The 14,217-nt window shown below is 39.0% G+C and overlaps 1 protein-coding gene and 1 long non-coding RNA gene across 3 annotated transcripts in view; one reads left to right on the top strand and one right to left on the bottom strand.

Annotated features, from left to right (window-relative positions):
• Positions 1-1,623: 1,623 nt before the first annotated feature.
• LOC135804317 (uncharacterized) lies at positions 1,624-3,019 on the bottom strand. Of its 2 annotated transcripts, XR_010551014.1 has the most exons (3): positions 2,379-3,019; positions 1,874-2,177; positions 1,624-1,805 (listed from the first exon to the last, which is right to left on the bottom strand). It is a non-coding gene; the product is annotated as an uncharacterized lncRNA (long non-coding RNA). The 2 variants fall into 2 exon arrangements; XR_010551013.1 differs by having other exon boundaries at positions 1,874-3,019.
• Positions 3,020-6,781: 3,762 nt separating this feature from the next.
• The window catches only part of Eip75B (Ecdysone-induced protein 75B), a 38,162-nt gene continuing 30,726 nt past the window's right edge, over positions 6,782-14,217 (top strand). The window contains exon 1 of the mRNA XM_065317490.1: positions 6,782-7,142. Coding sequence (XP_065173562.1) covers positions 6,797-7,142 — 346 coding nt within the window. The 5' untranslated portion in view covers positions 6,782-6,796. The remainder of the gene's footprint in view (positions 7,143-14,217) is intronic.

Raw genomic sequence — 14,217 nt, 5'->3', positions numbered from 1 at the left:
TATTGCTCTTTGCAAAACGCATTCATGTTGACGTGCGACAAGTGTCAACAATTCATTTAAACATGTAATTAGCGTAATGTAATTAAAAGCATTAAAAAACTAAAACAAATGACGTATAAAAATCAAACAATTCTTGTTTCGCGTGGTTTTACTATATAGATTAAGATATAATAACCTAGAATTTTGTTATAGTTTAACATAATCAATGCCTTCTTGTAGGAAAAATTGAAAGTGAAGGTCTGTAAACGCGGTTCAGTGTCATCGTTCGTCTCGACGTAGTTGCGATAAGCGACATCCTCACTGATAACCGTAAAAATGCTCCGCACGGCTGCAAAAACGTTGACACTGAAAAAGCTCCAACGAAATTATACTTGATTACTGACTAAACACTGGTAATCTTGACCTTACATCATCGTAATCACAACGTTATTATTTTTAATTAAGCAATATAACCGCCATTTTGTTTTAAACCTTCTGAAGGTTTATCTGTCGGATAAAAAATGATTTATATCCAGATAATAACGATGATAGCAATCAAGTTGCTATTGTTATCATCACTTATCTACGCGGTTGCAAATAAATAACCTCTAATTTTTATTTTGCGAATTTGAAGGATTTTTTACGTGCGATTTTTCGCGCAATGTCAAAGTTTTTGGCAAATCCCCGCGACGTTTGGCACTTGATCAATGCCAAAGGCTATAAAACGTCACAGTTACTTACTTTCCTTGTTGGTTTACATAATAAACAAGAAGTTTATTAACTAATAACGCAATAACACAAGTGCGGATAAATATTAGGTAAATATGGCGGACGACGTGTATCAACACAGACTTTATCAACAACTAGCTTTTGCCCGCGTTTTCGTCACAGCAGTGTTTAATAAAAATGTAATTCGTTTTTACTCTCTTGTTCTAGACATAGTATGTGTCAATTCTATCAATAAGATTCGTAATTTTATTTAAAAGAAATTAATTATATAAAGAATTGCTAGTAATGCACTTCAACGCGCCATCTCGGATTTAACTATTTAACTATAACTATGATTGAATCTCAATACCAACTTTTTCCTATAGAAAAGGGCTGTCTTTAGAGTTTTCCCGGAAATTATTCCAATTTTTCTCGCCGTATAAACCATCCTTGGACTTTAACGAACATTTAAAAAAAGAATTGGACAAATTGTTCTAGGCGTTGTTGAGTTATGCGCTTACCAACAGATTTTACGATTCATTTTTATATTATAGATTCATACATATTGTTAATATAACAAAAGAATTACAGGCTAACAACTAGTTAACACTATTTCAATTAGAAATTATGTTTTTCTTTAAAAATAAGAAAATTTTACGTTGAATTTTGTTTTCAGTGAAATAAGAGAAACAAAAATCGCGGCGTTTATAAATAATCGGCAGACGATTAATGCTCGTCATTGTCGTTATTATCGAATGTATGTGAATGTGTCACTAGTACCGCACTAACATTGCCAGCTAACAAAACAAAAAAATTAAACAAATTACAATGGAAAATTACATCTACTACACGAAAAGACAATGCTAGAACAATAAATTAGCAATTTTTGTATGTTTTTAACTAAAAAATTATAAATTTGACTCAACAACACAAAACAAAATTTAAATTTTTATCCGAGTTGAATTTTAATTCACAAAAATTCCATGTGATGCCTGTTGAAAGCTTGAACTTCAGTCCTTTACTGAGTTAAGGTCAATGAAACATGTTGATTGACGTCGATGTTGATGACATTACAACAATATTTATACCATTTTTAACGCGCAAACTATTTATAACCTCTATCGATAAAAAATAATAATTTCTACATGATTCAATGAAGTATTAAATTCAATTCTGTAATATTAACCTGTGTTGTCTTCGAGAGTGATTTAAGCCTCTTGTCTGGTGTGTTACATGTTGAAACGCTTGTGGAGTATGTGAAGAGTGAGAGTGGACGAGTTTTCGGTTGAGGGTCAAGGACGTTCCGATTTATTTAACGCCACGCGACGTCCGGCGACGCAACAAAGCGCTCCATCTTTTTTTCACACATGAATCACGCATAACCTCAAACGCACACAAACGCTGCGCACGGCTTAACTTTGGAGTTTTTGATGAATTAAGTTCACTTAAATTCTGTGCGGTGAGGTTGTGAGCTTTCAGGGACAAAGGGACTGGAATGGAGGAGAATTAAAAATTAACAACGAAGAAGAGAGTCAAGCCCAAAGTGAATGGATTGAGACAACGAATTCGTATGTCGTCTTTTGTATGCAGAGTTGGTTTCGAGATTCGTGTCTCGACGATGTGGGCGATCATCGTGGTTGTGGTTGACTCAACTTCAACTTCCACTTTATGTGTTGGTTGGTTTGACTCACTTCTCTATTAAGTCAAGGTTCAATGTTGGATGCGTTTTCACTGCTTTCACTTATCATTTGAATTATTATTTTACTTTTCTTTGAGGTTTTAATTTAAACGTGTTAATAACCTTTTCAATCATCAGGTCGTTGAAATTGTCGACATGTCGAAATGCGTAAATATGTGAACTTTTTGAAGGCCGAGGCCGGCTTGATTTAACTCAAGTGTAACTCAAGCTCGAAACGAAATGACGTTCATTGCCAAAAATTATATTCAGCGGTTCAAGTTTACAACTCAATTGCGTTCGCGCTGCAAAGTTATTGAAACATTCAAACACATCAAATCTTCAGCACTTATGATGACGACTTAGTTAATTACTTTGTGGATTATTTATTTTGTACGCGAAGATTTATTAAAGTATTAGCTCTTGCCCGCGCTTTCGTACCGGTAGTGTTTAATAAAAGTGTAATTCATTTTTACTGTCTTGTTCTAGACATAGTATGTGTCAATTCTATCAATAAGATTCGCTATTTTAATTTAAAGAAATTAATTATTTAAAGAATGGTTAATAATGCACTTCAGCGCGCCATCTCGGATTGAACTATATAACTATAACTATGATTGAATCTCAATGCCAACTTTTATCATATAGAAAAGGGCTGTCTTTAGGATTTTCCCGGCAGTTATTCGATTTTTTCTCGCCACAAAAACCATCCTTGGACTTTAACAAACATTTAAAAACAAGAATTGGACAAATTGGTTTAGGCGTTATTGAGTTATACGCTTACCAACCGATTTTGCGATTCATTTTTATATTATAGATATTTAAAGCATAAAATATTTGACTTTGACATTTGACATTCATAATATACTTCAAGGACAATTATTAGTTTACATTTGACAGTTATTTTTACGTAAAAGAAATAAAAGTGAAAATAAGTAGCAAAGTAGCAATTAAATTGCACGCAATTATCGCGAATCGAATCGTATGAAATCGAATTGGAATCAAGAGTGGCGACGACTTAACAAGGAGTTAACAAGAAACAAGAATCTAGAATTAGGAATGAAGAATGAATGCCAGCGAGTCACTGAACCGCCGCCATTATTATCAGCAGCCGTAAAAGCGTAAAATAAATTCGCACAAGAAATACCTACATAAATGAATTAAACTAGTAACAACCGAAGTAATAATACACTTAATTACGATTAGAAACGTTGGGTTAGGTTAGGTTGCAAATGCTGTCGGTGATGGTGGCGATGGCCGCGAGTGCAGTTGAACGACCAACGACCATCTTGAGACGGTGATAATGAGGAGAGCGAGAGAGAGTGTGACGTTACTTACGGTCGCGAAACCGTAAAACGCGTAATTCCACACACATTCGCAGTGTGCAACGCGCAGAATGCCCGCGTGAGTGAAAGAAATTTCTCGTGCGAAGGTCAATGTAACATAAACAACGCAAAACATTAAATTCAATCATCAAATCAAAATATAATTTTGACAAAAGTGTCAAAAAAAATTGACAGATGTCAAAATTTTAGTATTAAAACTGTCAAAAACGTAATAGTTAGGTTAGGTTAATTTTTCTGTGTTAGTTTTCACTTTTTTTGCTTTCTTGTGGTTTGTTGACTTCTATTACAATTGCGAGTAAAAGCAAGATTTTACTTTCGGATCAATTGACGCGCACGCAATTATGAGTGCGCAGTTGCACTTGCACGCGCAATTTGATAAAAAATTGCAAGTACAATTGCATGCGCATCGGCGATTAGCGCGATATGAAAGTAAACGTGCAATTAAAAGCGTAATAACACGATAAGTAAACAAATATGTAAAGCACAAGTAATGTCCAAACAACATTATTAACATTAATAACACGTTAATAACTTAATGATGAAAGCCATGTTTTTTTAACTTTTTATTTCATTTATAATGTATAATACCTACCTATTTCTAATAACAATAATAATTTCTACGATGATATTGTGCCAGTGCACTCACATTTATTACCATACTTTCACTGTTCCAGTGACTGGCTTAAGTCTCTTGACTCGAGAGTAAAAGTTCACTTAACTTGCATCTTGATGTGGATTTCATTTGTTTGAAATCTAACACAACAAAAAATTTGAGCGTTTGAAATCTAAAAACTACTCGAAAGTAAATTTTGATGATGTGAACCAAAAAATGCGAAATAAAAGTGAAGTGAATAATGAAAACGAAAAGTGCGCAGTCAAAGTAGACCAAAAGTGATGCGAAGCCATTTGAAATGACTAAATGTTGTTAGTTGTTAAAAGCAATAGTAAACCAGATTCCGGTGCTTTCTCCACTTGAAATTTTACAATAATAATAGAATAACATACAACAGAAATTATGAATCCTGTCAAAAACAAGTTTAATCAATACTCCTGCTATTCCTATGCACTCTTGGTGAAAGTTGTGCAACTCATTGTCTCCCTACGCTATAATAAAAAGGCCCTACGCTTATAGATCTAGGCCTAGAAGTATAGTGTACAGGTCCCTCTGACTCGGTGCCCTCTGGTGCATGGCAGTAATGCACTATGAATCATCCCACACCCTAATTTTAGGGCACATGCAGCCTGCAACACTTTTAATTTCGACCCAGGCCTTGAAATTACCTCTTTAATCGAACGGTCCACCCCCTTGTTTAATTTTTTTCTGTTATCTGTTTTGTTTTTCCAACTAAATATTAAACATGTGCCTGTGGACCTCTTTGCATTCCGGCATGATTAAAAATTCAAACGCAAAAAACAAAATAAATTACTCTTGTGTTGTTTGTGCCCTGACCTGGGATCAGATCATGACATTCACGACATTCAAAACATCCTACTCGCGATTTCTCCAACGCTTGGCATTTGTTCAATGAGCATTGGAAATTAGAAAATAGAAAACCGGCAAATTATTCTTTGCTTTTTTTGTTGCGAATGTTTAAATATTACATACGTACGTACCTGAAAGTGATTCGTTACTGTTCTTGAATTCTTGGCACCTTCATAAAAAACAGCGTTTATTTTAACTCAACATTCAAACAAGTATTAAGCAGCTATTTTTGTGCATTGCGCATACTCACACCGTGCAGGTTTCATTTTTTTTTTTGGCACAAGCAATATATGGGTTAGTAGTGTGTTCCGTTTCGCTTTTTGCATAAAGCAGATATTCAAAATGGCCGCTGGACCACTTCACACTTTGTTTATACAAATTTAGTTCAAGATCCAGACCTTGAACCACTACCACAATAAAGTAAACAGAACAAGTTAAAAAATCTCTGGATTATATCTAGTAACACATGTGAATTGAAATTTAAAGGTTATGTTTACCAGTTATAACCTTATGAATGTGTTCGGGTTGTGTCGGGGATGTGCGTCAATGTTCGTCGCGCCGAAGTAGAGAGCAATAAACGTGGCGTGGCTCGCGGTTCCCGCGGCACGGGGAATCGATAAGCGTGCTCGCTCGCGCTGCTCGGCCGAGGCTAACGCACTTGCGGCGCTCGCGGCGCGCCGCGCTCGAAACGGGTTCACTCGCCGCTTTCAAGGACAAGGCCAGTGCGAGCGCGCGGGCTCGCGCGCGCTTACAGCACAGGGGTTGTTCGGACGCCGCGCGTCGGGGTTGTTGCACGAAACAACCTTCAAATGACACACACATCGCATACAATCACTTTCTATGCGAAAACTGATCACGAAAGCAACACGGCGGCCATTTGTTGATCGGTTGCTATGACAACCAAAGGATTTATTCTAGAATGTTCTAAAACATAGCAATACCTAAGCTATATAATAAAATATTGAATTTATTTTAATTATTTGTTGTAGATTTCTAATTTTTGGACTAAATTTTTGTATGTGTTGTGTGTGGGTGGGTTGATGGGTTGTTGGGTTGTATTGTATTGGGAGAGTGAAACCGTTTTCACTTTCAGAGAGTCGCGGAGCGCGGATGCACCGAACGGCAGCGCGGCGCGCATCCCTCCCGCGTGCATCGGCGCAGCGAGTTTTTCCCCGTCTTCGTCACACGCAATACCACCGCGGTATTGGTACGACGAGGACAGCCGCAAGCCGCCGACGTCCTTAACACCGGCGAGCCGCGCCGCTATCACACAATCCCACATTCGACATTCGACGCGCTCGTTCCGACGAGAGCGAACGTCTCGCGGCCGCCGCTCACCGGGAGAGAGAGTTAACTGTTACACGCCGCGGCGACGACACCGCGGGCGCATTCGACGATCACTCTTACTTTCGTCAACAGCTAATGAAACAAAAGTTGTTCATCATCACATCACAACCAGCCGCGTTGAAAATAAATAAAACAAAGTTATCTTCACTACAACTACACTGCGATTGGTTTTAAACTAAACTATTTTTGTTGTTAGTGTTTATATAGTGTTTGTTTAATATTGATTGTTTTGGTGCATCGTGTGTGACACATGTTGCAATGCAATCGTGTGCGGCGATCGTGTTCAAGAGTGACTTGAAGGAGTTCCGCATCCCGACGAACGGCGGCGTCGTCTCGTCGTCGACGGCTGCGGCAGCATCGCCGTCCCCGAACGTTGTGAACAACCTAAAAAAACAACCATCGCACACTGGTGTGATTTCACTAGCCGCGCCAATTACGCATTCGAACGGTTTGCTTGCAACGATGCGCCCGCCGCCTCCGCCGCCGCCTCCCAAACCCAAGGACAATAAGCACGCGCACGCGATGATGATACAACATGTGCAGCATCAATCTCATCAGGGTGGCGGACCTCATGAAGAGCCATCTAGTTCTATTCCTGATTTAGGTATGTTTATCTTTATCTTGGCAATTTTTGCGAAAATTAACCTTGAATTTCTTATTTGTACGTGTAATGTGTATATTTGTGTGTGTTGTTAACAAACCTGACCCTGACAATTATTTTTATCAGTGAGAGTCGTTGGAGATTTGCGTTTCGGGAGCGTTTTTGCGTTCGATTGCGTCGCGTTTCGAGTATTTCGGCCTTGCGGAGCGTTATCAGCGCGTCCTTAGCGGTCGCGTTGTCATCTCACGACGTTGCGAATCAGGGTTACTCGGTAATCTGATTCCGGTTTTGCTAAAACACGAATTTGCAAACGTTTTCATACAAAAAAAGTTAATTAACAACAATTATGTAAATATAAATTTAAATTCTATATCAAAATTAAGATTTGAAAGTCAAAAGATCAAGATGGTCATCGAAAAAGTTAATTTTAAATGATTACCACCCACGTAAAAGTGAAATATGTTAAAAAAAGTCACGTTCAAGGTTGTTTTTTGATCATTATTTATCGTAAATATAGCGCATCGACATGTTTAGACTCGATTTTCTTTATTAACTTTCGAAATAAAATTTGCACTATATGTTTGAGTTGATTTTTGTTGCCATCAATTATTCGCAATGTATAGTTTTATTTTTAATACGCGGATTGTCAAGGTGACAAGCATCGGGGGCCAAAACCTTGAGGCTCGCCTTGACGCGGTCGAATCTCGCAGGTTTTATTTTTCATTTCGTTTGGTATGTGCGCAAGTTCATATTTTACTATACCTACCGATACAAGGAAATTCAAAATAGGAAGTTAACTTAATGCGATAATTGAAATTTTACACATTTAATACTTTCTTTTTAACACCATTTTTGTTTCTAATAGTAAAATAATTCTCAGCATTCTTTCAATTTGTTATTATTATTAATAAATAGCCGAAATTGCTGTGAATCAAAGCGTAACTTTCGTTTTGTAGCTGAATCTAGTGTTAACTAGTTGAATTGCACCTCGCGAAAAAAAAAAACAAAAGAAATTTTGTTAATGACCGACTTTTGCTACGCCTTGCACTTTCCTTTAAATTAAATTTCATACACAAAAACAGCCACGAAATGAAATTGAATGCGTTGATTTATTCGCCGATTAACTTTTGCTTTCTAAAATTTCAGTTTAGTTTTTTTTTTTCACTCTGTGTGTATGGCTATATTTGACGAAATAAATATTTATGAAATAGCATTGACTCTTTAATGAGTTTGTGTGCTGACAAGCCGCCGCGCGTATTGTGTGGTTGCGCGCGCGCACGATAAGAAGAAACAATTATAGTTCAGTAGTCTCTAGTTGTCTGCGCCCGTGACGAGCGCAGGACGCACATTTGCTCGCACTCGATGTGAGAATAGTTGAGCACTTGAGTCGCGTATATAAATATAGATAGTGATGTGGAATGATAGATGATAGACATGCACATATACAACATGAGTGTGTAAATGTGTGTGGATAGCGGAAAATATCACAATCATAATATAATAATAGAAGGAATGAACTCTGCGTAACAGTTGACTTTAACTTTAACTCGGCTGTAATGTTTGAGTTTGAGTTTTTATTAGTTGGACCTACACCAACACAACAAACACGAAGACACACACATAGATAACACTATTAAACACACAACCGGCGCGCACAACTCTTGGATTACTTTGGAATATGTTATAAAAAATTAATTATCAGTTGTCTAAAGTCATAGACCTAGCGTGCTAATGTTGTTCGGTGAGGTTAGGTTAGTGTTTGACGGTCGGGGCGACGCGACGGCGAGGCAAATGACCCACTGGCTTCGGTTGTTGCACCTTACTCTAGGCTAGAATTATAGGCAACCCACAATACACTATTATTTACATAAATAGGTATATTAAGGTTAGGGACAAATTTATAGATAACTAGCTTTTGCCCACGACTTCGTCTCGGTAGTGTTTAATAAAAATGTAATTCATTTTTACTGTCTTGTTCTAGACAAATATTAAATAAATTAATTATTTAAAGAATTGCTAATAATGAACTTCAGCGCGCCATCTCGGATTCAACTATTCAACTATAACTATGATTAAAACTCAATGAAAACTTTTATCCAATAGAAAAAGGCTGTCTTTAGGGATTTTCCGGCAATTATTCGAATTTTTCTCGCTGTAAAAACCATCTTCGGACTTTAACGAACATTTAAAAAAAGAATTGGTCAAATTGGTCTAGGAGTTGTTGAGTTATGCGCTTACCAACAGATTTTCTATTCATTCTTACCTATAGATTCTAACTTTAATTGTTAATATCTTGTGTAATAATTATCCCATAAACAATTTTTTTTTTCTAAAATAGTTGCATAATTAAATATTAAATACATTTTAATAAAAATTTTAATAAAATTCATAATATTTTATGAGTTATTAATAAATAAACTACAACTGCATTTTATTACTTATCTTAGTAGTGATCTAGTCTAGTCTAGTTTAATAATAGCTACGGTTATAGTTGGGGTGAGTTTTTTTTCTTCTATTTCTTTTATCTACAATGGCACGAGCGAAGTGGTGCGTGCATGTGCATACAATGCACACGCGATTTGCATACTCTCTAGTCATACTATCGTGTGCGCACGTGTACAACGGAGAGTAAAGTCCGTAAAGTCAGCTAGAAGGAGTGGCAACTTTCGAATGGCACGATGCAAGGTGGACATTAATATTTCTTACATTTCCTACCCTTAAAAATACCTAATTATGTAAATATTTATACGTTCATTTTTAACATTCATTTACAACTTGATTTACACGCCTTAATTGACTTAAGTCAGAGTCTGCAACTAGAATTTGGTGTTTCCTGTGTTGTACTAGATTTGTTATGAACTTCCGGTGTAAACTCGAAACCAATCAAGCTTAAAATATGCTCGGAGTATAAATCATTCTATTTCGGCTCTATTTGTCTGGAATGCGATAGAATTTACTATTCTGAGGTTTATTACCAGTAATATATAAGAGTAAAAGGGATTAACTTCCAGGTTTTCAATTTTTTGATAAATAGATGGATTTTTTGGTTGGTTATCCTGCCTTCAGGAAGTGTTGTTTGTTTGGATTATCTCGCCCTGCTTGTTTGCCTTCCATCAGAAACCCCTCCAGACAGATTCAATCTCCTGCAGCATTTAAAAATAGCCCTGGTCTAATTCTAGTTGTAGGGAGATAGAGATAAAGGGGAAAATTTGATTTTTTTCTTTCTTAGTTTCGTTTAGTTTTTGGGAATGATTTACTACATACTAAGTAAGATCTTTGGTGGTGCTCTGAGACACAGGACGCGGATGTATTTATATCGCCGGCCTTGATTTCACTTTCAGACCTATTTATAAATGCGGTCTCGGTGCGCGAACCTCGAACCATCGCGAACGCATTGTGCCACGGCGAAGAAAAGAGTTGGAACTGCACAGGCACAACGCAAGGGCAACGAAAAAAAGAAAACACGCAACTGATGGAAAAAAATCGCGACGTCTCGTGTCCTCGACATATCAAGCACAAAACAATAAACGACATTGTAGAACATGATGCTTAAAGGTGTAGTGTAATATTTTGAGGAGTTTTGAGGTATTTTTGAAGTTTTGGTGGTTTTGAAATCGATTCAACCTTGAATTTCATCCGGGGGCTGTTTGGTCCTTTTCCCCCCTAAATATAGAACGCAGTCAGCGCTGCTGCGGCTGCTGCTGCCACTGCCGCCTCTGCCGCCAATCGAGCCCTTCGCTGGGCCAAGGTTAACAAACCCGGCGCGCGAGCCGCAGCCGGTCCTTGCTTTTGCAGGCGCACGAGTTGCGGCTCAACCTTCAGGGAGGCTTCTCTGTGTCGCTGAACCTGCGAACGAGCAGCCTTCAACTCGACCAACACGACGCCGACTCACAGCGTCACAATGCAAACACAACACCAAAACAGAAAAAAAACACTGATAAACAATTTTCATTAATGATAGAAGTAATTAAAAAAAATTATTACCACCAAGGTCAAAATAATCTTAATGGGAATCATTTTTAGGGGATGAATATTAATATAAACAAAGGGGTGAATTTTTAAGGTGTTGAAAGTAATGGTCAAGGTCAAAAGTGCTTGCCAATCAGCAGTAAATCAGTAAAAAATTATACATTTTTTATTTCGTTTCAACAGAGGGTTGGATATTGTGCAGGGGTAGTTTTGGGGTATCTAGGGTGAAAACTTTGTAGAACATTGCGATGTAGGGGTTTCTCTTTAGTTCTTTAGTCCTTTAGTCCTTCTACTTCCTGTAGACTAGAAACACCCTCACCCCAATTTCCAAACGAAAACTTTTTCTTTTCACCCTCAACCCCTAGTCCACATTTTCTTCGATTTCTTTGCGTGAGGAGGGATTGCGTCCAAGTTTTCGGGCAAGCGTAGGTGTCGCAAGAAAACTTGCAGGACTGCAAGGAATAAGAAGGGCGTAGGAAATGCGTAGGGGTAGCACCAAGGGTGGGCGAGGGCGTTCGGCCTTCACCGACGCAACGTTGCCCTTCGCCGCCCTTCCGAAAATCGACTAGCTCCAAAAACACACAAGACAACAAAGTTCAGGGTTACACATTCACATTCACATACAGTGTGTTCACTAAAAAAGTTTTTTTGGTAAAAATTAAGGGTTCTAATGTTTTTTTTTTAATATAAAAGAAAGTTTATGTTATTTTTGATAGTTGTAGGTATATAATATAGCCTTGACGAAGTTTATTTTGGTTACAAATGTATTTTTACCCCCCAGCCCCGTCATGCACAGCAGCGCGCATATAAATAGCGCTCCGCGCGCGCGCACGAGTTCCACGTCGCGAAGATCTTTTCCACCCGATTATTACGCGGAGGAAAAGAACGCGGGGCTCGCAGCGCGTGACAAGGCTAACTGCCTGCTGGCGTGCCTTTCCCTCACCCCACTTTGGTATGAGGGGTACATACGCACTTGCAAGCGCCTGGGCAATCGACCAGAGTGCATTGCATTCGACATCGCCAGACATTGCCGTCTCACTCGCGGAAACATCCCTATCTCTGTCGCTGGGGTAGCGCAGTGCAACGGCCCGCAGTGTGTGCGTTGTCTGTGTGAATCGAGTAGCAAGGGTAGTTTTAGGGTGGGGGCAGGAACGGCAAGTGGCGGCGCGGCGGCACGCCGGCAGGTCCCTGACCTCGTTTAGCTCCGCCCTTGCTCGACGCGACGTTTCTCTCACCCCTCAATGCTATGCAAGGGGTTGAAGTTACAATACACATATGACCAAAACTTTTAGGACTTTTTCATGAAAAGCTTTAAAATATTTTTTATTTCTGTTGAGTTTTATGTGTTTATTTTATTGATTATGTTGAAATTTAAATTTTCTAAAGTTTTTGACTGGTTGTGTATGTAGAGTGCGTTGGCACCGTCTGCACCACTCACACCCCTGTCTGTCTGGAGATCCCCCACCATTGGCCTCTTCCCGGTCGTCGACGACGTCGTTTGGTCGTTGCTTCCTAAAGTGCGCTCGCTCCTCATTCCTCCTTCTTGCTTGTACACTTGGCCGAGCTTTGTGTCTTGGCGTTCGCGGGGTATGAGGGTCCTGGGTTTCCTTTTTGCGCGCCGAGTGCCGCCGGTCTGGATTGGTGCAACCTTGCACTTCGTTTCGGAGCGCCGACACATCCAAATGAGAATGTTGTCTGCCGGGGCAGACGAAAGAGAGTGAGTCACTCACGAACGGGGTTACTGGCTCTTTTGCAGACAAGAGTCCTTTCTCTCGGAGAGGTGAAATATTGCAAACTGGGCTTTGTCTTCAGGATTCAAATAATTTCAAAAGTACCATAACTGTATAATCATATATCTTGTATACATAACTACATAACTATAGAAAATTTTATTTTTAGAGGGTTTTTTATAATTTTCCTAAAATAAGCCTCGAAAAAACTAGAATACCGGTTTTTTTTTTTTCAAATTTCAAATACCGGAATTTTTAAAATTTAAACTTTGAACCAATTTACAGTTTTTTTTTTCTCTTAAAATAAAAATATTTCAATTTTAATTTAGGGGTGGGTTTTGTATACTCAGTGACACACTGTATGATTTTTGCACCGTGCACTAGTGAATTGCAACTCGTGCAATTCCTGCAGACCGAAAATAGCCGAGATTAGGGTGTTGTCATGACAACAGCCGAGTCGCGGGAGGGTTGCACTCGCGATGCAGACGGAGGTGGAGGCGGCGGACGACGCTCCGCGCTATCACGCTGCCGCCGCCGAAAATGCAAGCGACGCAGGGGCGAACGATCGATCCGCTTCCGCCATTCCGCCGCTCACCGCACCGCGTCTGGCGTGTCTGGGTTTGCAGTGCAACATGCGCGCCGCCCCCCAGACTAAAAAGGGAAATGAAATTCGGAAATGTGGGTAAATGTTAGCAGTACTAGAATGTTCCATATTGGAATTAAACTAAAACTCGAACAGTTTTCTTCATTTCAATTCAGTTATTGAGTAAATGTAGATAACTAAATGTTAGTTGTCTATGTCACACGACTGGCGTAGTAAAATATTTATACAATCGAATTAACACTCCTGGAATTATTTATAGCGCCCCAGACGCTCTGTCTAGAATGGTTCCCAAGCAGTTGTAATCTGTAACCATAGGGAGCTTACTCCGTTGTTCTCTCCACAGACAATACCATCTGTTAAATGTAAAAATACTAGTTATATAAATAACCTACCATGTTGTATTGTAATTAACGTTTTAAAAAGCGTCACGAGTGTGCATAATTTTACGCTGCATAGTTTTGTGCACGGTCGGAATGCATATCACATCCGAGCATTGTCCACTCTACTCGTTCTACAACTCGAGTAGCGTGTGTAAAATCCTGCGGACACGTTGCGCCAAATCTTCCAATCAGCGTTCAGTATTTGGTTTGCTTCGAGTGGGGATTTCATTCATGGCCTGCTAGCGCAGCTTGAGTATTCTGAGTGTGTACTTTTGATTTTCTCTCACAGTGGGCGCTCGTAAGTTGAAACTGCAGGAGATACAGAGATTTTGTTACAGTGTGGGATATAGCTTGCGCCATCTGCCGGTGTCGCTGTTAAGTTCTGTTTCAACCAG

The sequence above is a fragment of the Atheta coriaria genome, unplaced genomic scaffold, assembly GCF_025399875.1.
Source record: "Atheta coriaria isolate IRGN ID8LTWV9N9 unplaced genomic scaffold, Caltech_Dcor_3.1 hic_scaffold_3_pilon, whole genome shotgun sequence".
NCBI lineage: Eukaryota > Metazoa > Arthropoda > Insecta > Coleoptera > Staphylinidae > Dalotia > Dalotia coriaria.
This window is presented reverse-complemented; position numbering and strand designations above follow the sequence as displayed.